General features: G+C 40.5%; 1 protein-coding gene across 1 annotated transcript in view; it reads left to right on the top strand.

Annotated features, from left to right (window-relative positions):
- Positions 1–1,491: 1,491 nt before the first annotated feature.
- nr3c2 (nuclear receptor subfamily 3, group C, member 2) overlaps positions 1,492–25,918 on the top strand; it is an 87,949-nt gene continuing 63,522 nt past the window's right edge. Inside the window, exons 1-2 of the mRNA XM_063476085.1 lie at positions 1,492–1,969; positions 3,484–5,310. Of these exons, the coding sequence (XP_063332155.1) occupies positions 3,503–5,310 (1,808 nt within the window). The 5' untranslated portion in view covers positions 1,492–1,969; positions 3,484–3,502. The remainder of the gene's footprint in view (positions 1,970–3,483; positions 5,311–25,918) is intronic.

Raw genomic sequence — 25,918 nt, forward strand, 5'->3', positions numbered from 1 at the left:
TGTTCTGCTGTCAGTCTGCAAATTCTTAGGACTTTGTCACTGTGGAAGGAAAATCTGTGGTGCAAAGCTAAATTAGATTTGCCCATGATGTGTTTGACTGGCACCCATTATGCGCAATGGACAAGTGGGAGCTGCATGAATGGGTGTGGGAAACATTGCTTATATCTCAATTCTGCTGCGCTTTTTTCCCCCTGTTTTTGTGAAGCAGGTCCCCATTCATGGGTGATTAACAGGCAGATCAGGGAGGCGGGCAGTGTTGCTTGGTTGGCTTTGACTAATCTAACTGCTGCTGCCTGGCTTGAGAAATGGCTACAGGCTGGTATGGAGTATCCAGAAAAGCAAAGAAGAGAAACGCTGGAACTTTATACTACTGTATAAAGTGCCACCCTCACAGTGGAAACCCCTACACACTGCCTGTTATGCAGTCATATGAAAAAAAAAAAAAGCCCTACAAAGTGTGATTGACAACTCCACAGATTAAACTGATTATTGGATGTTGCTGGAGTAAAACCAAAGTCAACACCATGAGACGTGGGTCGTGAAATGTAAACAGCAGCTTAATCCAGATGACAGAGTCACAAATGACGAACCCGAGAACATTTATTTATTTAGTTTTTACTTTCGAGTGAAGGCACCTATGGACGTTAACCATGCACTGTAATCATCTCATCACCGAATGTCAGGTGCCACATGCCAGCGAGACAGATGGACTCGGATGTGTCACCATCAGAGATGAGTGGATGTCTTGCACTTCATTTTAAAAGAAAGAAGGTGTCCGAATGTCCACACTCAGATAGGAAACACTGTTTGTGGCTTTTATTATTATATTCTTCTTTATGAAGATAGATGATGTGGAAGGAAAGCTACAGGTCTAACACGCAAAAGCAGAAAGTGTGCATTTGGATTCATTAGAGATTAAAGGGTTTTTTGTTTTTACTAATATAGTTTGACATGGACGGAATCAAGTGACAGCTTGACCACCCTGTAATTTGTTTCTGAACAGCAGCTCCACCTAGTGGGGGGCAGCCGTCACGCTCTCACCGACTTGATTTCAGTCTTCTCTCAGCACTCGCGAGGGTCTCATGAGCTCCACGTTCACCGTGTGCGAGGAGGGGGGTCGTGCGGGGAAAGCACCTGAAATACTTTCCTGTGGTCTAAACTTGCTGTGCGTGACCGTGACGGGATCTCCGAAGTGTCAGTTGGCAGAAATGACTAATATTGAAAAGTCACAAATGAGAAAGAGAGAGAGAGAAAATATAACGTAACAAAACTTGCAGGACTTCAACAGACAAAAAAAAGAAGAAGAAAAAATGAAATCACGAAAGCCTTACTGTCGCCATCACACGAGCGTTTCTTTCAAACAGCTCGGTGCCCTATTTCCAGACGGCTCCGTCTACCTGCGCTCCGAGCCCCTCCCTCCCCCTCTGCCTCTCTCTCTCTCTCTCTCTCTCTCCCCCCCCACCTCCACCACCTCCCTCCTCGGAGTTTGTGTTGCACTCGTTGCAGTAGGAGGGTCCATGTGCACAGAATGACGTCGCTCTGACTGCAAGTCCGACTCGACTCCTTCGTTTGTTTTTATTACTCTTCTTCTTCTTCTGTTTTTTTTTCTTTTCTTTTCCAGAATCGTCAATCTTGGAGAAAAAAAAATTTCTTACGGCCATAATGTGAGTGTGATTATCCGTCGCTGCCGTCCGACCCATCGCTGTCGTTTCGTCCTGTCAGGAGCAGCGGCTCGCTGTTGAGGATTACTAGTGATAATACGCAGTAGACTTCTCCGGTGTGTCTAGCTGTCAAACTGGCAACAATGTATTGGAAAGAGTAGAGGGGTGAGGAGGTGGGGGGCGGAGAGCACGTTGGTTGATATTTATTGACTTTGCTTCTTTTTTTTTGGCGTTTTTCTTTTTCTGTCCTCTGGATTATCGCTGCCCAGCAACACAGCCACCTGACAACTCTGAATGTCGTAATTAAGGTAAGGACGGACGGAGCCCTGTGTTTTGACTGTACAGTTTTAATTCGAGGTGATAATGAAAGCAAGCCCCCCTCGCAGTTGGAGTCGGGAGAACTGGATACTTACGGACACTGGCCTTGGTGCTGTGGAGGAGAAATATAATAACTTTTAACCGGGACCGTTAGCCTCTCCCCTCCGTGTCTGCTCCTTAATAAAAGTGGCCAAGAAGTTTATGCACTTTAGGAAATCGCCACCGTGATTTAGAGCAGCGTTCGTGGATTTAACGTGCATGCGCTCACCTGTCTGCGGAGAGTGATATATATATATATGTATAGGGCTGTCAAATTCTGTCTAAAAAAAGTGGCTTAAATAATTCATACTTTGATCGTAGTGCACGTAATCATTCAAAAGCAATACATGCGAGTTTTAAAGCAAAAAGAAAGAAAAAGGAGTGAAAAAAGGAAACAATATAGCAGCCGGACGGGCTTTTGGCTTCTTTTTTCATCTACTTTTTGTATTCTGCGCACACGCAAAATGCAGACTTGTGCATGTCCTGCAAAGGCAGGACAAGAAGGAGGGGAATTATGAGTCTGACAGCTGTTCGGGTTTTTTTTTTTCTTGTTTTACTTTCAAATTCTCTGCACATGTGCACAGGACAGCCTGTCTTTTTTGCAGACAGCAACACTTTAACGCCGATATCTCGGCCGCTCGCTGCGAGCCCTTCGCGGACTTGCACCGTTGCATGCAAAATAAATAGCTTGAACATTAACCCCAAACCAGCCAGAAATCAATGCAATTTGTTGTGTTTTATCGTCCGATTGTTGCCAGTGATGTTGAATCGTTTTTAGCACACAGGGAAGCCGCTCCGGCCGCCTAAAACAACAATTCAAGTTGTGTCGCAGCAATGTTGTGGCTGCATGAGCGATAACTATTGAGTGACAGCTTTCGGGCCAATCCATGAATGGGGCCTGATGAAGCTGCTGGATTTCTGGCCGAGCTGGCCAATAGAGACGCAGTAGAGGTGGGAATTAAAAAAAAAAAAAGCCCAGGCGACGTCACGCACAGATAAATTAACCCTTGTGGTCTGGGTTTCTTTAAGTTATCGCTGCATTCCCTGTAGTGCGCCGATAAGGGGTTTGAATCATGTGTGAGAGGGAAATACTGTACAGATTTATTTTGGATTTTATTAGATTTAACTTGTTTAAAAAAAAAAGAGAGACATTTTAATGTTAAAAAATGTTGCCCGTGTAAATAAAACAATCAAACAGAGGCTTCACACTCAGAAATTTTTCAGTTCCTCCACATTTTTTTTTTTTTGCCTTGTTAGGTTTCACTTAAGTGCAACTTTTTATAAGCTATAAACAGGAGACTGATTAGATTTAAAGGAAAATAAAATGGCATAATCCTGAATATGTAACGTAATCTTACGTAGTCTCTTTATCAGAAAGTAAATACTCTTAAAAACCTTTGCCAACTATTGCAGCTCGACTGACCCTTTTTTTGTTTCTTTTTTGTCTGTTTGCCATGTTTACTAGGTAACTCAATGAGCCAGCAATGGAGACCAAAAGATACCAAAGTTTCTTTGATGGAAAGGACACAGAGAACAGATGGCCTCAGGTCCCTGGCACTATGGAGTACTGCTGCAGTACAGAGGATTCAAGTCTGACTGGCAGTGATATCCTGATGGACATAGTTAATGTCAACTGCCCTGCTGGAAGCCCGGCCACCGACTGCAAAGACAACAATACAAAAAAGCAGGAGCAGCCAATGCTGCAGCTCAGCCAGAACCAGCCATTTGTTCTCCCACACTTCAACAACTCACTCCTTGGTCATAAGCAGGAAATGGACTCCAAAGAGCTTTCCAAGACTGTGGCTGAGTCTATGGGCCTGTATATGAATGCTGCCAGGGAGGCAGATTTTGCTTTTAACCAGCAGGGAGCCAATACCAGCCCAGGCAAGCTGTATCCAGCATGTGGACGGCCTTTAGAGGAGAACCAATGTGGTCCCACAAAGAGCCCCAAATTGAAGCCGTTTGGTTTCCAGCAGCCTAGCGCGACTCCCAGAGAATGCACCACGGGGACCCCGGTTAGCTCAGCATCTATGCTGGCCTCTTCTCTGTCCTGCAGTCCCCAAACCTCCAGTGCCATTTCCAGCCCTGGAGGCAGCAACAATATGGTGTCGTCTACCACCAGTCCTCCTACGTGCTTTGCGCCTCTGTGCTCGTCTGTCAGTAGCCCTGTCAGCCAGACTTCGTGTGCTGCAACTCTAGCCAACATCAAGCGCAGGAATTCAGTCACATGTAGCCCTGTGGAGTCCAGCACCGTGGGCTCACCGCCGCTCACCAGCCCGCTCAATGTCATGAGGTCTCCCATGTCCAGTCCTCAGAGCATGAGTAGTGTGAGATCCCCTCCATCCTGCAGCACTACATGTAACATTAGGTCCTCTGTCTCAAGCCCAACAGCTGGCAGCTGCTCTGGCAACACCACCAACAACTGCAACACAGCAATGCCCTCCATCTCCAGTCCGGCCACAGCAGGCACCATGACTGTCAGCAGCCCACAGAACCCCTCCTCTGGCGGGTTTCCTGTGTCCAGTCCTGCTGACGGACTGGGTCTGGTGCAGAATGACACCAACAGCCCGGAAGCAGGGCTGACCAGAGAAACGGACTTCAAGAATTTCGAGTTCCCTAAAGTAGAGATGGTAGACGGGGAGGTGTTCAACGTCGGCTTAGATCAGATGGGGATGGTTAAGTACATAAAGAACGAGCCTGGGACTGACTTCAGGAGCATGTGTTTAGGCAGCTCCAAATGTAACGCGAGCAGCACGCCCTTTATCACACAGATTAAGAGTGAGCCAAACAAAAGTGAGGGATGTATGAATCAACAGCCCTACGGTGAGCAGTCACCATCGATTGGCCTCTTCTCTGCGTCTGAGACCACTTATCTGTCCCTGAGGAATAACATTGATGAATACAGTCTTTCTGGTATCTTAGGACCCCCTGTCTCCTCTGTGAATGGGAACTATGAGTCTGATGTGTTCTCCAACAATGTCCTGTCTAAAGGGGTTAAGCAGGAAGCCACAGATGGCAGCTATTACCAAGAGAATAACAGCATGTCCACATCCGCCATTGTTGGAGTTAATTCCGGTGGACACTCATTCCATTACCAGATTGGAGCGCAAGGAACAATGTCTTTCACGCGGCACGATGTGAGGGACCAGACCAACCCTTTGTTGAATCTAATTTCACCCGTAACGGCGTTAATGGAGTCGTGGAAATCTCACCCGGGCATGTCCCAGGGGTCTCTCGCAGCCAGAGGTGAAGGATATCCGGGTCAGAACTGCATCTCGGACGGCATGTCGAGGTAAGGAAGAAGAAGGTGTATTTAGGCAGTCTCTGTGTGTGCCTGTTTAGTGTAAATATCAAATCATGTTTGGGGGTTTTTTCTCTTCAGTATACCTGTATAATAGTATGCCTCTCCAGAGTCTCCCATAGATGGAGAGCCAGTTTTTTGTTTAGTTTTTTTGTAATGGGACTCCTGTTGCACAGGGGATTTAGGGCGTTTGCTTTGAGAAGTGCAAAATAATAACAACAACAACAGGGCTTGGGAAAGGCAGCGGGATGCTGGCTGGGGGAACAGGAATTAAAGGACAGGGTCCAGGTCATTGTTGTAGCAGCATGTGACCACAACATCATCGTCTCTCTTATTACAGGCCTGTGTTCTACTGTAAAACAGAGGCAAAGTTTGCTTCTTATCAGGGGCCTGTGTGTACGTACAACAACAAAATTTATTGGTCTGTTATCAGAAGGTCTAGCTGAGACCTTGTGTAATGCAAATATCTGCTTTTATGGGCCCTAGGCCTTTGGCAGCATTATAAATTATGAATGATTGATCACAGGCTTTGGTTGCCAAACTGATGAAATAAACAGTTGATTTTTGTGAGGGTGGTGGTGGTGGGGTGTCTGGAACAAAACAAACAGGCCGAAGGGGGAAAAAAATCTATAACAGCTGCCAATCTGACATAGTGGAACTTTGACACAGTTGTTGTGGTTCCAGTGTATTCTAATGTCCCGGCTGCATGTGAAGGAGGTGAATTATCAGCACGACTAATAATAGTGAATGCCACAGCGGTAAGCCATAAAACACACGGTTGTGTTGCTGAAAATACATTGCTATATTCGCCTAACAGTGACGGATGCTGCTGTTTATTTACAGTAAATCAAAGAATGGTTTGTGGTATATGGAGAATTTGCACGTATTATAAATGTTTTTAAATAACAGCGAGTGCCTCGTAGTGCTTTATAAAATACACTTTGCTATAATCTATTTATGCTTGGGGATGTCATAAATTCACAGTTTTTATGAGCTCGAGCAAAGACGCACTAAACAAAACCATAAATGACTTCCTGCTTACTTGGATCGCTTTTGATAAAACTCAGACGCTTGCTGTAAGATAAGTGCAGCACTGTATCCGAGCCTCCGCTGGGATTTTGATGTACATTGCTTTGCTATGTTTGACTGATCATGCCAAGTCCAAGCTGAGCTCGGGCCGAGATGTTGCACAGAACCCCGTAATGGACATGTATTAGATCAAAAGTTTTCTTGATTGAATTAAATTTTTTTTTTAAAAAACAAAAAAACTCTGCAGATCTTTTTGATTTCTCGGCCGTTTTCTATCATTTTCTTCAGCTCAGTTACTATCATTCAGATTGGAGGGAAATTATTTTAGAAAAAGCTGGCATAATAAAGCGCTTGATCACTGGATATTCAATTAGGTCATCACTAGAAGTATGATTTACTGCAGAATATAAATGTAATCTATAAAATTGCTACTGCTTCTAAGGGGTTGATTGTTCTGTTTAGAATTTACCTTAAAAAGAGAGGTGTCAAACACAAGGTGAGCGGGCCAGAACAGGCTCGTGAAAGGGTCCGCCGGAAGTGAAAATCGTGGAGAGGGAGAGCAGCACTTTTCAGTGCACTTTGCACCAGGAAGTATTCTGTCTGCAGCTCATTAAGATAGGCTCATGTTATGGGAGTGATTGTCTGGACTGTTAATTTCATCTGAGACAAAGATCTGAAACATCATCAGTTTTACAGCCTGCTTACTGACAAAGACGTTACCCTTAGCCAGCCATACGTCTTCAGGGGAAGGTGGTTAAGGCAAAGAGCCGTGCCCACGCTGGTGTTTTGTTTCTAATGAATGTAAACCGACTGATGTGAAAAACAGAAAAAAACGTTGAAATTGCACTTAAATTTCTTAAGATTCCTTAAAATTCTGCTCATCTTCTGTTGTGTAAACGGATGGTTCATTAAACATGAATAGTTAGTCAATGCACGCTGAAAGAAATATAACACTTACATCAAATTAGGCTGCATGTGGTCTGTGATCTGCGATGGGTTTCACACCCCTGTATTAAAAGTTTATGTACTTATAATAACCATCATTCAGTGACACAAGATAACCAGATGAATTCCTTTTAACCTTGTTCACACCTCACAAAATTTTTTTCTGTCTTGGTGTAATTTTTGTTCTTTTATGTGTTAAACATAGATAGCAAGCACTCTGTGCTCTGTGCCTGCCCCTGTGTGTATCTGTGACAGTGTTTATTTCTCTTGCATCTAAAACATTTGACCTGATTATCATATCAAAATTACACGCTTTCTCCCGTTTGACGCGCTTTTCAGCTTCATACGTACACACTTGTCTAGAAAGTAGATACTGCGTCTGCTTGTTTGTGCATGTGCTATAACAAGGCTTGCAGCTCTGAGGAGACTGATACAGCCCCGTTACCTTGGAGGCGACCCATATGGCAGGAGCCAAAGCGATGTTGACGGGATCACTGCCACCTTGGTCCTAATGAGATCCAGCTTAGCCATAATGTCAGACAGGATGACAGTAAGAGGTGGGCCACATGGCAGGCAGTCAGGCAGACAGGGAAGCAGACAGATGCAAATATACATGTGTACATACAATACATGCACGCACACACGCATACTGTATACATATATATATATATGCATTAGGCAGAAGGCAAGACTGCTTTTTTTCTACAGAGGTTACTGCTTTCTTTCAGTTTCCTGTTGTACTACTGGTGCTGTATTGATTGACAGCTATACTTAGGCATAAACACAGGCTTAGTGTATCCTGCCTGAAATTTGAAAAAGCACTGCAGGAAAATCTGTGGTACTGTCCAGCTTTGGACTGACTGCATGGTACCCGGGCCCAATATTTCATAGGCAAAAATGTTACGTAACCATTAAAAAGCACAACTAAAACTCTTTGATCCGCTGAAGCCTTGGATGACAGAGTGTTAAATCCCTTGGCTCTTTTTTTCTCACTTTGGTTTCCTCTGTAAATGGTTTTAATTAAAAATGGCTGCTCATCTGAGCAGTCTGGATTACTTTGTGCAAAATGTTTTAACTTAGATTCAGAACAGAGGAGGAAGGGGGGAAAAAGGAGTCCTGGAATATTTGTATTTGTGCGACGTTTAATTTAAACCTAATGCTAGGATAAAGTAGAAAGACAGAATGGAATATTGCATGTTATTAGAAGTTTGAATGCAGAGATGTTCATTTATTTATATGTGTTATAAATGTATCATTTCTGTATTTATTAGATTTTTTTGAGGAAAAAAAGAGTGCGCTGCAGTTTTGAAGATATATAAATATGGTAATGATCATAAAATGACCTACATTAGGGCTCTGGATTATGTTTGCTCACAGCCTAAATCTCCAAATCTCTTTTCACCCTATTTAGGGCATTTTTGTGTTGGTTTTCACAGCAATTTTTCACCACATAGAATTTCTCTAAAACTTGTCAGTGCTAACCTTATAATTTCATAATCCGACAACTCTAAGCCAACAATGCTTTTTTCAATTTAAATAAGCCCTGGCTGAAACTTGTAGCTTTCAGCCCAGCAACAGGAAAAGTTGCCCAGCGCTGACAGACACTTTCATTTGTTTTAAACTCGCAGCCGGTTTCTATAGATTAAACTAGAGCACGTCGTGAAGAGGCACCAGATTCGAGCAAGGAGAATGCTTCACGCTGGACTCTGGCCAACTCTCAATGTTCTGCAGAGGGATGAAAAGGCATACTCCTGAGAGCGCGCTAATAAGGCTTTAATTGTATGTTCCTCCACTAAATTAATGGATGGAAATGATTTGATTAATTCAGACACTGCTGGATACTAATATCCAATTAAACCCCAACACCAGGCATGCACAGGGGCTCCCGGTGCATTATGGGTTCCTGACTATGAAGCGGACAGCTGTTTCTTTGGGTTGTGAAAAAGGACGTTACAGGTGAAGGTGCTGGGGAATGGCTTCGGCTCTCACGTGTCTGCCCAGCAGACATAACAGTGTGGCAGAGATATTGTCTTTTGTTGCGCGCAAGTGTTTTAATTATATGCACTCTCATGTGTGCCGGTGAATATTTAATTATATTGTAGTAATTAAGTGAAGACTATGATCATTTAATTGTGCTGGATATCATTTAAACCACTTATTCTGGCAAACTTCAAGGAGCAAGTTCAGATTTCTGGAGTATTAGTGTTGCTCTTCTTCTATTGTGTAATAAAATGTAATGAATGTCAGGCTGCTTTAGAAAAACTCTCTTAATCTTGAGTGTGTACGAGTTCTTGTTAACTATGTCTCAAGTGCAGCCCTGATACTCATCGAGCGTGAGTGCTGTTTTATGCGCTCGTGAGCAAGATGAGATTTATCATATTTATATATGTATATATGTGTGTAACTAGCACATAATAGCATAGTAGAACTTTTTAACTAATACATTGGTTTTAGCTTTATGAGGATTGAAGACATGTTGTCATGCAGATTTTAGTTGTCACATGTAGACAAAAATTATTAATAAATAAATAAAGAACAAACTAGATCTAAAACTATAACTCCATGTCAAAATAATAGATATGTATATTTGTAGCATGTATCTATATATGTCTGGTGGTTTAGGAAGAGACTGGTGAAATGTTTCCCTGACACTGTGTAACCAGCTGTTAACAGCCCACTATTAAGGGGCTCTCAAAGGATGCTGGGAAAAGGATACGCGCTATTTATTTAGAAGAAAATGAAGCTACATTACGTAAAACCAATTTAGTCAAAATGTGTTAGCCACAGCGCTGGCACGGCATACAGAATAATCCTTAAATAAAAAGACAGGTAGACAGCCTATCCTTCTACAATCGAGTTAACATGTGTTTTAAATGAAGTTATATGCTGCACGTAAAAAAAGCAAAGTACAGTATGCTAAAATGCACCAGCACATCCGTGCACGGGGCTTTCTGTCTTCTTGGCTTCAGTGCAGCATTTAACTAAACCAGTCTTGCCGAGCGCTCCTCACACTGAGCACAGAATAAAGTAAGGACAGAGAGTAGTCTAAATAGGTTTAGATTTTCAGCCCGTGAATCATATTAATAAAATAAAGCAGTGGGATACCGCGGCTTGTAGATGCAAAATGGATTTTCAGTGTAATAAGATTTATTAAGTCAAATCAACTTTAAATGTAGATCTCACAAATACGAATCCACACAGTGTTTGTCAAGCCCACAGAGTGTTACTGCCTGAAACATTTTGTGACCGCATCATACGCATTTAAATTTTTATCCCCTTTTATTTTGAATTGATGTGAAAACAGATGCATTGAAATGCAATAAAAAAATAGCATTAATGTCTAGAAAAAATGAAAAAAACAAAACGTGTGCAGAAACACACAAATTAATGAACACACAGAGACCACAAGGATCCAGTTCTTTCAGTTCTTTTCTGTCTTCTGGGTAGCCCAGCACTGGTTGGTGTGGGTGGATTGGAGGCTGTGTAAAGCAGAGTCGAGAGGCAGCATTCAAGGTATGAATAGTAAGAGCTGGTCCAAGTGGTGAATTCAGCTGTCTACAGTTCTTAAAGTCTAAAAATGTATCCTTAAAAGTGACGGTAAAAGCCCTCCGTGAGGCGTTTTGGCTCAGGAAAACCTGTAAAGAGCAGTGAAAATGTATTTTATGGAACTTTATGGAGTTCGTACGACTATGAATGTACATATTTTATGTATAGTAAGCTGTGTTTGTGATGTTGTTGGCCTTTTCTCTGTGTAATAGTTAACAGTTTTATGGGCTTATGCTTGGAAACAGTTTTGTTCTTTTCAAAACACAATTTCAGTATTGCAGATATCCTCAGTTCAGTCAGATGTTCATGGTGTTGTTTGGCCGGTGTGTTCATTTAGGTTATAAGACAATGAGTGTAAGTTTTGAATAATCATCACCAAGCTTTTCCTGATTGATTAGGTATCACTCAAGTAATTGGATCACAATTATTTAGGCATTTTGAGGACATTAAATTATCACCAACTTGACTTGGCAGTAGTGTTTGCAATTTTAGTACCATCACAGCCAACTATTGCTGTGCTGCAGTTGCTCTCAGCTATTAACTGTCCCTGGTGTGGTCTTTCAGGCTGTGTGAACCATGTTTACAGCAGCAGCAGCGGGCCACTCTTTTCCACAAAAAACTGATAGACCAACCAGTTTCTCAGGAGCAGTGAGCAGACATATAAAGTAATCCACTAGTAAGTATAGCTGCTGAATAGTCACATATCTCATTGGGTGTGGCTGTATACCCAAACAGAGGTAAAAGGGCGTAAATGTTGAGATTTCTCATATCAAACAAAAGCTCATTTGTTTGATATGTCTGCATTTGCTGGATAATCTGGTAGTTTTTGCTAAGAGGTTCACCGCAACAACTTTATAAGGTGATAATATGTCGGTGTTATGTTTATGGCTTGTCGTGCTGCCCAAACTGTATTTATGGTGCTTTAAGGGGGAAGTAATGGTCATCATTAAAATGTAAAGGCTAGAGCTGGGCGATAAAATGATAACGATATGTATTGCGAAATAACTTTTTCTTGATAGAAAAATTAAACTATTGCGATAGGCCTCAACTCTCTTGTCCTCTTAAAAAAAAAAAAGAAGAACAGCCAATCCAAATTAAGTAGCGCAGAGCCGAACCAATCGCAGCCGCAGCGTCACGTCACGTGACTTGTTACGTACAGCACAAGTGCCAAGCCGCACATGTGTATTTGTTTTTGCAGCCGGGCTGCCCAGGTAATGAAGGAAATGAGTTTGCCGACTAGAGAAAAATCAACCGAGAGCGTGAGCGAAGGTTACCGAAGAAAAAAAACAATGATGGTTCCAATGCCGGAGAGATTGTCGAACGGAAGGGCCATAGAAGTTCCGTAGTGTGAAAGTATTTAAAGTCTGACAAAAAACAGAGTAGCGCGCACTGTAATTTGTGCCGAAAGCAAGTCTGGAAATACAATAAACCGGTGCATGAAAGTGCTAATTCGTCATTCAGCTTTTGTCAGACTAAAGTCACTGTTAAAACTGTTTGAAAAGCTAAGCTATACAACAAGGAGAGATTGAGAATTTCCTTTTAGTTCTCAGTTTATTTGATATTGACAAAAGTTACTCAATTTTGTCTGTTCTTCTGTAAAACAAACTAAGATTTATTTTTAGAATTAATATTTTGTTTCTAAGTGGAATTGACAATTTAGTAGTCTGTTTTGTTTGTTCTATTTTGAAACTTAAACGCTTTAGCGGCTGCCTTTTGTGTAGTTTGCAATATTTGCCTTTATTTATCTGAAAAAGTCTCACGTTCCTTAAGTACATCTACCCTGTTGAACTTATTATGGGAAATAAATATTAAAATCAAGACAAGCTGCTGATTATTTCACATTTTACTTGTGAGCGACGGCACATTTAAATCTTACAAATATAGTTATTTGGCTTATATCGTGATATATATCGTTATCGCCTGAAATGAAAAAAACATATCGTGATATGAAAAAATCTTATATCGCCCAGCTCTAAAAGAGGCATATTCTCACCTCTGTCAGCTCTACTTTCGCTTCTACCAGATTTGGTGTTGCAAGCAGCTCTGTCCAACGCTCTGTTTCCATTACTTCCTTTACTGTTACTGCTCCAACACAGTAACGTTGAATTCATTTGTCAGCTCCTGCCGGAAGAGCAAAATTACATTAGCTAAGAGTTTAGCTATTTTTCCTTGGCTATAAAATAATCTTAAACACAGCTCTAAATCGAGTACGGATCTAATCAGAATATCCACCCTTATTTTAACAAGCATAGCCATGAGGATAAAGTGAAAGCCGGTTTTCTTTTCCAGCTTTTATGAATGGATATGTTTTTTACCTTGTGCTACCAGAGTGTAGGAGTAGATGCCTACAGTGGATGTAATCTTTTTAAAAGAACCCAGATGATACTGTGTAGCACAATGGTCGGATGCTTTTGTTGCACAGAAAAGAAATCATGTTAAAAGTTCCCACTCAGCCTCTCCCACACACAGCCATGAAGGCGCACACACACACATACAAGCACACAACGCTGCCGCCATGGTCGCCAACAGCAAGAACAACAGCACACATTCTAGGCCGGACTTGACACTCCAATAAAAGTGTGGTTACTGCTGGCCAAGACTCCTGGGATTTCAATGCTTGTCTTGTCCTCACTTGAACTTCTTCCTGAAACACAGTCTGGTGACAGAGGGCCAGATTTCCACTAGGCCGGTCCTGTAGTTGGAGATCTACCCTCTATTACCTACCGCTGACATTCCCTTCTTTTGTTGAGGTTATTAACAAACTGCATAAAGGAGGTGGAAACTAAATACCGGAGCTGCAACAAAGCATAGTGCATGCTTCTGTGTGTTGCCCTGATTTCTGTGGCGTGCTGCTGTGTGAGATGCTGTGGCCGTCTTTTGTGCACCAAGTACTTTGTTTACCTAGCATGCAAGAAGTCTCAATGATTTCTCACAAGTGCTCTTGAACATCTCCTGAGTCATGAGTCTTGTGGGTCAGTTTGGCGATTTAGTCATACACCGCAACTAGAGGAAAATATGCGCATATTAAATCACAAATTATAGAGATTAACTGCTCATAAGAGCCTATTGCTATTGTCATAAATAAAGAAAGTACCGCTTGTTGATCTAAATGCAAGGTGATGTCTCTTTCACTGGCTGGATATTATTCATTCAGCGCTATAAAAACCAATTAGATCTATATTTCATTTTTGGTGGAGAGGATGCAGAGAGAATCCATTTCGATTCACTCTCTCAGCATATAATTGTGTTCCTCTTGTATCCTGATATATTTGACTAAGCAAACAAGGCATGCCTTTATCATTCATGTTTAATTAGAGCTTGCCCAAGTATTCGTGCCAGAGTGCTTACGTTTAAGCCTGGTGTTTGTCTTGTCACTTTCTCCATGGAAGGGATGCCATGAAGGAAGACACTTCCAAAAAATGTTAATTGTTCAGCTTGAAAGGTTCCCAAAGTAGGTCATGCATAGTTGGCTCAAATAAACCAAAGGAACTGCGTTTGTGTGTTGCGGAGTTGTTGTTGTTGTTGGTGGTGGTGGTGGGGGGGGGGCTTCTGGGCGTTTTACATAACACTTTCATTCTTCCCTGAATAAAACACACACACACAAACATAGACACTCATACGAGGTGCATCCGCTTTTACGTCAGCAGAACCCATGATTCAGAAAAGTGTGACTGTGACTTAAAACCATAACTTTGTCGATTTTCCATTCACAAATACAAATGCGAAAAATCTGAGTAAGCAGCGAGCACTGATCGATTTTCTGAATCGAAAATTGTAACAAGTTGAACTTGAGCCTCTTCATTGAACCTCATAGATATTAATTTAGTCTTGTTTTCACTCTAGATTAATAAATAAGTTCTGTGCAAAAGTATTGAGGGACCCCTTATTTATTTATATTTTACTGCTAAGGAGATGTTCTTGTAATGTTTTAGACGTGGCCTTGAGCAGTAGTTCTCCAGGCTTTCTGAAGCCCTTTCAAAGTTTTCTGTGGATCATTGTCCACTTTCTAATTCACTTTCAGTCCAATTCTTGTACCTGGCCACTTTCAGAGGAATCATTTAAGCATCTACTGTACCTCAAGGGATGAACAGATCTCGTGTCTACACATAACAAGCAACTTAGCAAAGAACCAATTTTTAAATTGTATTTTTAGGCGCTTTGTTCCCACCAGCGTGCCACAAAAACACAAGTTTGTTCCAGATTTTGTTGAATGTATGAAAAACACAGTTTGACGGGCATAAAATTGTATTTGTGCACAAACAAGTTGATTTCCAAAGACCCACTGGCTTAATATTTGATGTGTCTTGGCTGGGCATGCTTTGTGTCCTTAAAAATCTTGAGGAAACTGAACAAGTGGAAGACAAAAGGGAAGTTGGCAGGCCTAGAAAACAATCTACAGCAAGGGTGAGGAACTCCAGGTCTCGAGGGCTGGTGTCCTGCAGGTTTTAGATCTCACCCTGGGAAAACATACCTGAATTAAATGATTAGTTCATTACCAGGCCTCTGGAGAACTTCAGGGCATGTTTAGGAGGTCATTTAGCCATTTAAATCAGCTGTGTTGGATCAAGGACACATCTAAAACCTGCAGGACACTGGCCCTCGAGTTGCCCACCCCCGATCTACAGCATATAAACAGCATGTGTAATTCCTGTCCTTAACAATAAAAAGTTCAGCAAAATCCTGATACATGACCCAAGAGATGAATATGCCCTTTCAGTTAATCCATATATCGTTCGCTGAAGCATCATCAGAAATGGTCTCAGTGGAAGGACGCCTGTAAAGAAGCCATTCTTAAGTAAGGGAAACGGGGATAAAAGACTGACGTGTGCCACGTTACCCAAGAAATGGATCAGTGGCAACACATCTTATGGACTCCAATTTGGAAATTTTTGGATTAATTTTCATCAATATATATGAGGAAGGTCAGGAGAGGTACAACAGTGAGTCTCTACATTCATCTGTAAATGACAGTAGAGGCTCTGTAATGGTTTGGGGGATTTGGGTCAGATTTTATGGAATGATTATCCCCAAAAAGTACCATCAAATTTTGATCCACCATGCAAAGCCAACTGTAAAGTATTTTAACTGGCAACAGCTTCATTATTCAGCATGACAATGATCCCAAACACACTGCCAGTTCAGTAAAAACATACCTGGATATAAAAACACACAGTCATGGACTGGCCTCCCCAGAACCTGGACAATAACATGATCTAATCAATGTGGAATCATCTTGACAGAGAACAGAACAAAAGGCAGCCAAAATCCAAAGAACAGCTTTGAATCTCCTTCAAGAAGCCTGGAAACTAGTCCTGAAGACTTAAAGAAGTTAGAAGACAGCTTTCCCGAGAGAGTTCAGCCTGTACTGAATAAAGGTGGTGATACAAATTATTACATTACAAGGTTGTTAGAATTGTACGAACTCTGTTTTTGCCTTCGATACTGTTACTTCCTTGTATGTTTTCACACATGTTAATAAATCACTGCACCTATTTCTCATTTCCTAGAAAAACATTTAAAACATGAGAACTGGCTCAAGAGTTTATCAAAGTAACTTTAATAGCAAATAATATTAAATCATGTGAAGCACTGAACTATTTAACAAACTACATATACTACCTATCTAGCAGTGTAGCTACTAGTAACTAGTCATGTTCACACTTGTGAAGCTTTAAAATGGCTGCCATCATGACCTAGAAAAACATGTTTAGTGGGTACCCCAGGCTTCCTGCTTTGCAGTGGGATAAAAAACACTAAATGATTTGTGCGTGTCCTTTGTCAAGCATTTAGAAGAATCCATATGAGACTGTCCCACAAAATCCCTGTGATTGAGGATGGGGCAGCTTCCTGTGATACACTGACCCAGAAAGTAAAAGGAAGCTTCCGAGGATCAAGTGGCAGCTCAGAGAAAAGATACTATATTATAACTGAACCTGTTGCTAAAGAGAGAATTCACTAGTCTGGTGCTGCAAAGGGGTAAACATGTTTGTCAGGAAGTGTAATATGAGCCTGGTTTTCTGTAGAGGAGAGAAGAAAAGCCATAATTGAAGGGATATTAAAGGGTCAGCGTTCAAATTACAGACACACAAAAACAAAACAAAAACTTTTCTTTCTCTTTTTTTTCATGACCTTGGGTTGTGTCTAGTTATGCAGAAAGTATTAGTTTCACTTGTCTAGGTATTGAAATAGTTTTCATTGTCATACCTGTCGACCTTCCTGTTTTGCCTATGAGTCACCTGTATTTTTTTTACCTTCTCCTCCACCATCCTCCCATATTTTCCCATATTTGTTTAAAAAACAGAAGAAAAATTAAAAAAGCCCAGCCCGTTTGATGTGTTTGTTACGATACATTTCGCTGTGGTGTAACAAGAAGAAAAAGCAGGGCGGCCCTGCAAACTTTCAGGCCTTTGTTTTCTGGCAGTATGGGTGTGAAGGCGGGTGCAGGAGAAAAAATGGTTATTATCACTTCTAACTCACAATTTAGTAACAATTCTTGACTCAAGTCATAAAATGTATCCATTTAAATATATGTATTTTTGTACTTCTGGTGTTATTTCTGCCATTAAAAAATGTCATTATATTAGCATGAATACGTCTGAATGTACTAGTGAATCTCAAAACATATTTACTTACCTCCAGCAGTACTGAAGTCTTCTTACTAGATAAAGCTGGTTGTTTATCTATCTTTTATTTTATTCTAATGAATAGTGGATGCTATAGTCACTAGAATGTGTTTGAGTGTTTAGGAAAAACAATTAAGACACTGTTGATTTTGCATGAACTCTGCAGCTCTGGAAAATCCTCTGATCTTACTGTTCTCCTGGTAGATTTTACTGCACTGTACCTGGCATAGACAAACGTGCCACTGTTCTGTGTCTGCATTTTGTTCTGCTTGCCTCCCTCTGACTTGGCTAGGACCGCCTGTTTCACTGTAACAAAGTCAGTCTGGGGCTGTTTTGGGTTTCGACTGTTAAGCGGTAGCTTTCTTTTTTATTCACATTCTTGCTCAGCTGCTGGACCTTGGATAAAATGAAAGAAGCTGACTCACCACCATACCGTAATGTCGGACTTTTAAGAGACGCAAAAGGGTGGAATGTGACATTCATAACTTCATTTTTTAGTTTGTCTGACCACATGCATACTTTCCAAAAGACTGATATCTACCTTATTGTGGTTAAAATGTGAGATTGGCATTAAGATAATAAAAGAGACACAGTGTAAGATGTGATGTAAAGCACGAGTCAGGTTATCGAGTTTATTCATTCCAACTAGTTGCCAACACTTCAGTGATCTCTCATGTAATATGTACATTGAAGTTGATTGTACAGCCTGAGACTGTCAAACCCTTTGTGGCAATGATTGCAGCCTTTTAGGTGTGTTGTTGTTTTCTGAGCAACAGCCCTACATTCAGCTACAAGGATGTACTGTATCCCTGGATTGCAGAAAGTAAGCATCGTCCGTGAGAGTAGGCACATTTTATAATTAGAAATGAAGACTGATTAAATTAAGGCTTTGCTAACTCAGACTGGTAAAGCCTCACATTAGTTTTTACTAAAATTTGAACTGGATTGTTTTTTCTTTTACCCCAATCTACAATCTAAGATGGTTCACTACCAGCATGCATAGAGGGAATTTTGATGAATCACACTGTCAATATGGGCATCACCATAAAACATTGTTTTTCTCATTATGAATTTGTAATCCTAATGTTGCAAGCTGTTGCAGAATAAATGGCAGTGCAAATGAGCTTTTGAGCTACACTTATGGCACTTGGAGTGCATACAGTGTCTCGGTGTGCATTCACTATTGTATAATTTAATACCTTATGTGTTGGATGGTCAGAAATCATTGTTGCATTCAGTTGGCAAGTTTACATTTTAAACCTCCTTTCATTGTGCCAGTGCATTGTCCTCTCACACAACACTAAGCTAATGCTGGAAGGTGACAGTGAATTGCCATTTCAGCACAATTTGTATATAGAAGAGGGAAAGAAAGACCAGTTGTCATTGATTGCATCTAGTTTCTTCTGGGTTGTCTGCGAAGGAGGATCTTATCCTGTGATTGTTGCTTACATGCCTGAAGTTCTTTCTTCATTCCAGTATTATTACTCACACTTGTTTCACTGCCTCGATGCTGGTACGATGCTGTGTTGTTTTAACTACCTTTGCAGTGGTATGTTTGATGGGTTGATAAGATGACTGGCTACCTGAGCATGTCTAAAATAGAAACACAACTGCAGAGAAAGGAAGATGAGGAAGTTATGAAAAGTGATGACCTGCTTTTTCATATGACCTGCTGCATACAGGTTAACCTTGGTCAATAGTGAGGCGGGAAATTACATTGAGTTTATAATAGCACGAGGCACATGACTACACTTCAAAGCATGTGTGTCAGTTTTTGCACAAAGAATTAAAATTGCTCTCAGAAAAGGTCCGATTTTTTTGCCATGAATTTACTGACCATGGAGAGCCATTGGAAAAAAGCCTAAGAAATGTTTCTTCCCTTTAGGTTGAATAACAAACCATGGACACATTTGTCTGCTGAAACTTCCATTAAACTTTATTCAAATAAGGCTTCTGTGTTCTCATTGCCAATATGTAGCGAAAGCATAAGCACTACTTTGTGCATATTTTAAAACTGAAACTGGAATGGCTGGCTTTTAATGTAGAATGAATGTGTTTCACTGATCTTAATGGATTTTTTTAACTTGATTTTATTACATGAAAATCCTCTCTCATTAGCAGTATGCAGTGGCCAAATTTTAGCACTCTATCGTTTTTTTGTTTTGATAACATGTCGAAAATTCAATTCCAAAACTGAGGTGAGTACTGAAATGTGAATTTTCTGCACCAGTGTGATTTTTAAGAATGATACCATCACCGATATTTGGTGATTTAAAAATCTGATATATTGGTCGATATGGTTTTTTTGTATGTTTTATTACTTATGATACTTTACTAAGATAACATGGCAATGCATTTTAATTTGTTTTTATTGTGAGTGCAAACAATTGTACCTAAACAACTGTGCTTAAACGAGACGTATGACTATTGCACATTGTTGTGTTTTTGGCGTTCCAAACATGTATTGCCAGAGAGCCCTCTAGTGGGCAAACTATGCAACATCAACGCTTTTAACATGATTGAAGGGTGTTTCTTCTTCTTTCTTTTTTAAAATTTTTATTTATCAGCTTTTTTAAATACATGTACTGATATATTGGCAAATAGCTTAAATCAGCCAATTATATCACCCAGCCAATATCAGCGCCACGTTTTAGAGGAGGAAACTTAACATTAACCATTTTTTATACTTAAACTTCAGGCAGTTTGGAAAATCAGGTCAGGACATCATACAGAGTTGCCCTCCCCACATGTAGCACAGAACAGGAGATAGCCTGTGGCAGATGCGTTCTCACTGCTAAAAATATTGCTGGATGTTAACCTTGGTAGCGCATGCAGGGGGCAGGACAAGCGGCTATGGATTACCGGTTTTATTCCCACTCAGGATGATCCATGCCAGCTAGTATTTGATTTGGGGGGAAAAAAATAAGACTGATCGTAGTGAAAATGCCCCAATTGAGCAAAAATATAGTCAATATAGTCATTTGAAATATTGTATATAAGAGCCATTTGAAACCGGTGCTCACATTCAGTAAACTAAACATGTTTACTGAATGCTTAAGTGTGTGGCTTCTTTTTGGGGTGCATAACATTGCACACACGCAACGTCAAGTTAGTTTGCTGAGCGTGGCTAATGTTAGCATTGCAGGCACCAGCAGCCTTGGTTATATGCCAGTTCCCTCTGACACAGCCTACACACAACGGTCAATTTTCCACATCAAAGTGCTGGAGAACCACATTGGTTAGCGGGGCTGTCATCTGTCTCACTTCACATCTTGCTTGTTTACAACTTCCTGTCAGCGGGAGAGAGAGGTGTGCTGATGTGTGCCAGGGCTACAAGTTCACTGGCATTGCACGTTGCTAAGTATTTTAACAAAGTAGTTAAACGTGCAGTCACATACATGCCTGAGTCTCGTATATTATGAAAACAGTGTACTGGGGTGATGGTGGGATGGAGACAGTCGACCATCTGATCTAAGTTGTACTCTTGTATTCTTCTTTAATGTTGAGTAATGGTGAGAACAGTTCAGGGTTTAAGGTTTTTTTTTCCCTTAATGCTGTCCTGATTTGTCCTCGTGACCTACTGTTCACTTAATCCAGCATTAGCGCGAATCAAACAGCCACTTTCCCACTGAGGAAACAAACTATCCACAGCTCCATTTACGTAAGAATAAGACTGTTGCTGGGAACAAAATCAGTGTTGATCAAATCACTGAAAGTAGTGGTGAATAATTAACAGAACAGCGCAATTAAAAAACACTGAATGAGTCATCGTTTATAGCCAAATACAGAACAGAGATTAAAATAAGTAACTTTATGATTTTTATCAGTAGGTGCCATGAGCCCAATACAAATTCCTAACAATGTAGAGCAGCGTGTGCCCCGTATATTAAATATTTCACGTCTGTAGACTAGCAGGTGCTGTCACATTAGGTACAGGTCCCATTTATTTGTTGTTTTATTCTCCTGGCCCTGCTATGAGTTATTAGAGCTCCCATCTGTGGGTTGTATTAGAAAAGTTATACCGACAGCATGGCATTGTTTTCCCTGTGTGAACAGAGCTCCATGCTCATTTCATGAAATATGAATTAAGGGACAAACACTCAGAAGTGTTCAAGGGGCGATTTCCCCTTAGCGATTACGCTGGAGAGGTGCCAAAAGAACTAAACAGGGGAAAATTACCATACTATACCAAGACAGGAAGAACCTGCTGTAAAAGTACGACACTTGATGCGTTTGCCATAGAGAGAGAAGGAGCGAGATGAGGCGGAAAGAAGGAGAAGACTGTTGCACATTTTAATGTACTGCATCGTTTAAAGGGAGTTTTTCTGATTCTTAAGCAAAGAAATGTGACAGGTTTTTCAAAAAGACTTGTGAGTAGTAGTTAGGAAAGCAGGAAAGTTAGGAAGTTGTTGTGGAAGGATGGAAGAATTTTTTTTTTCCTGAAAGAATTAAAGGGAAACTTTAAAGTAAATTTCAAAGACATTTTTTACAGCATGGAAAAGGTACAGTTAGGTCCATATATATATTTCGACACTGAAACAAGTTTTTTTTTTTTTTACCTGTTTACTGGAACATATTCCAGTTATAGTTACATAATGGACATGGACATAATGTGTAGACTCTCATTTCAGGGTTTAGGATTTGGATTTAGGACTAAAAGTAGTTAGACAGTTGACTCAAAAGGTATTTCATGGGCAGCTGTGGGAATTCCTTTGTTACATCAATATCAATTAAGCAGAGAACAGACCTGGAGTTGATTTGAGGTGTGGTGCTTGCATTTGGAAGATTTTGCTGTGAACAGACAACATGCAAGTGAAACAAGCCATCCTTAACAAACTAGGACCTGGCGTCCACATATGTGGACATCACATTTTAGGACGTCTAGACCAAAATACTTAATTTTTCTCTACTAGGGCCTGATATCCACTTACGAGGACATTATACTGCCACTGTTCTATCAAAATTTGAAACAGATGTCCTCATATGTGGATCTAATTTTTCTCAAAAACAAAACTTAGGTAAAAAAAAAATAATAATCTGGTAATTCTTTGTTTTTACATTCTTTAGGTCCCAATCAACCCAAATACCAAAGAAAAATTAAAAATGCATGCCATGAAAGAGTTCGGGTCTTAGGAGGTTAAGGTGTGAAAACAGAAAAAAAAAACATCTGAAAAATTGCGACAATATTAGGAGTGGCAAAATCTACACTTTGATACTGTCTGAAAAACAAAGAAAACACTGGTGAACGACAACAGTGGTGGATGATCGCAGAATCATTTCCATGGTGAAGAGAAACCTCTTCACAACAGCCAACCGAGTGAACAACACTCTCCAGGAGGCAGGCGTATCGATATCCAAGTCTGCCTTAAAGAGAAGACTGCATGAAAGTAAAACACAGGGTTCACTGCAAGATGCAAGCCACTCATAAGCCCGAAGAATAGAAAGGCTGGATTGAACGTTACTAAAAAACATCTACAAAAGCCAGCACAGTTCTGGAAAACATTCTTTGGACAGATGAAACAAAGATCAACATCTACCAGAATGATGGCAAGAAAAAAGTATGGAGAAGGTGTGGCACAGCTCATTTCACTGTTTGAAGACTAAACTTCGGACAGAAAGTATTAGAAATGAACATTTTATTTTCAGTTATTTAATTTGTCCAATTACTTTTAAGCCCCTGAATTGAAGGGATTGTGTTTGTTGCAATCTTTTTGTTCGACCCACTGAATTAAAGCTGATAGCCTGCACTTGAGCTGCATCTGAGTTGTTTCAATTAAAATTAATTGTGGTGATGTAAAGAACCAAAATTAGGAAAAAGTTGTCTCTGTCCAAACATATATGGACCTAACTGAATGCAACTTCACATTAACTAATGTTTTTTTTTTTCATTGTTTTAAAGCCTCCCCTCTCAATCATGTCCCCTAATACTGATTCATATAATCAGTGCGCGCGATTATTCGGTTTCAGACCCCGACTCAGCACACATCCCCATTTACAGTCCTTAGATCACTTCCACGGCAAAATGCTGAGTCAAACCCGCTGTGATTAATGGTGCTGAAAATGAGGGCATGTCACATATGTTGCCACGTTCGGAGATGCAGTGGCCTCAGCAGAGATGGCCCGAAGGCTCAATCACTGTACCGCCTGCTGTGTATACAATTTCATCATGAAGCATCTTCCACGTGTTGAAATTATTTGAATTCTGGCTCAAGGTTTTTTTCTTTTTTTTGCCACAATTTTCATTTGCGCTAGTAAGGCAGTTATCTCATTGTCACGTTTGTGTGCGCCTCTCTGTCCTCCTGTGGTCTAATTTACATTTGATAGTACTGCACAAAGGCACTATCAAATGGATTTGGAGATGGATTTCAGTTCACATGTATCTAATGGATTCTAACAAGTGGTCAGGATTTGATTAAAAAAAACACACACACATCACAGAACAATCTCACAATTTTGGACCCCTCATTTTTTTTTGTCTCTTTGTGGCATTTAACAAACATCTGTGGGCTGCATGATTTAGTTATTTCCCCTCAGTGGTCTCCCTTTGGTTTTGGTCCCCTTGTGGCTCCCTTTTGGGGTGTGCACACACCATCAGACACACATAAATAAATGCACACTTGTAAACAACCACATCTGCTTAGCGGACATGTTAATATTTCAGTGTGACTTCTCAGTTTTGTGCTCTTTTATATTGTATCCTGAGAGAATAAATGCAGTTTGTAAAAGATTCTAGGATTTTTTTTTGGGTGAGTGATGCAATTGAGAATTTTCTGGAAGCAGAGTGTTATCTAGTGTTTGCAGGGTTTGGCATTGGTAGGAAGGGAATATGGCTGAGGTGATCACAGAAATGTAGGTAAACGTCTGTGCCTGAGATACCAACAAATCCTGTGGTGTAACCGTTAGATCACAGGATTCAAATCATGCTGAACCTTTATTTAGTAACGTCTACACAAACATAAGAGCAGAACCTATAACTCGAGAGCAATGTCTGACCAAGGTCTCAAAGCTCCATCAAACACAGTGAATGCACGACAACGGGCTTCTTTTTTTAGATGGCTTCGATCTATTTTGAGAGATGGGTAATGATACAGGACAGATACTGAAGGACATTCAAACCTGTCAACTCCTCTTTCTTCACACCTCATTGGGCAGAGGGAAGATGGCATTGATGAAAGGTCGCGGTGACTCTGATTAAAAGGGAATATATTCAGCTAAAGCTCGGACAGCGTGGGGTAGTTTCTACTTGCTGTCTATTGATGGATCGGGTAATTGATCCGATCTGTCCTCGCAGAGCTGAGCTCTCTCTGCCTCCAGCATCAGTTAACCCTGCAGTGTATTAAAGTCAGATTAGGCTCTTCCACATAAAGGAGTGTGCCAAGGGGAGCGCTGCTGCACCTTCACGTGCGCTAACACACCTGTACTCCACAGGATGAGGAAGAAGTAAGCCAGATTATCTGAAGAATACAAACAACCTAATGGACAGCAAGTTATTTCTCCATGACATTCATTTTCCAAAATTAGGATTTGCAGTTACAGTAATGCCTGCTGAAAAGACACTAGAAAAAAAAAGCATGAAATTGTACTTTTTGTAGCTCTCATGTTACCTCACTTTCTAAGTAGCTAAATTAATGTACTTATGTTTTTCTATGCTGATCTTATGTTGTTTTATTGTGATGTTTTTTGCACTTCTGTAACACTGGCATAACACTCTGCATTACTGAGAAAAGGGAGGTGTTATGCGAACATGGTTTAACTTATAGCATACTATCACTTTGCAGGCATATGACACAAAGAAGGTGCAAAAAAATGCAGGAAATTATGCTCAAATGAAGCTTCTACAAAAATGAAGAAGCTGAGCGAAACTTTAGGTGGAAGAAATAAAAAGTTTAATACTTCTTTTCTGGGATCTACACACGTCTAGGATCTGTAAGAGGGTGCTTTGGAATTTCTGGGGCAAATGATTAATATGCACTACATCTCATTTACATAAAATCATATTTTTTTTCAGCAAATAAGGTCTTATTTTACATCCAGTGTTAGTATTTTGTCCTCATTTTTCTAAGATATCACCACCAACCCCCATGGTGCCCTGGGAAAGACTACCTTCTCTATCACTGCTATAATTTTTTTCATCCAAATACGTTATATTTTTTGTGGGCTTTATTAATATTGCACACTGTCAATATTGGTGGGTAGAATATGAATACAATGGATTTGCTTCACAACAGAAATTTGGTAATGTTAAAGAAAAGTAATGCAGATTAAAGAGTGGTATTAAATTGTAGTGGTAAAAAATTATATAATTGCATTATAAAATTATACTACTAATGATATTACCCATTCAGTATACATAGTGTGGGCTATACACACTCATGCATACACCTTGATAGTAAATGAATTCTTTGTGGCACAGATTCAACAAAGTGCTGGAAACAGAGATTTTGGTCCACATTTAA

The sequence above is a fragment of the Pelmatolapia mariae genome, linkage group LG6, assembly GCF_036321145.2.
Source record: "Pelmatolapia mariae isolate MD_Pm_ZW linkage group LG6, Pm_UMD_F_2, whole genome shotgun sequence".
NCBI lineage: Eukaryota > Metazoa > Chordata > Actinopteri > Cichliformes > Cichlidae > Pelmatolapia > Pelmatolapia mariae.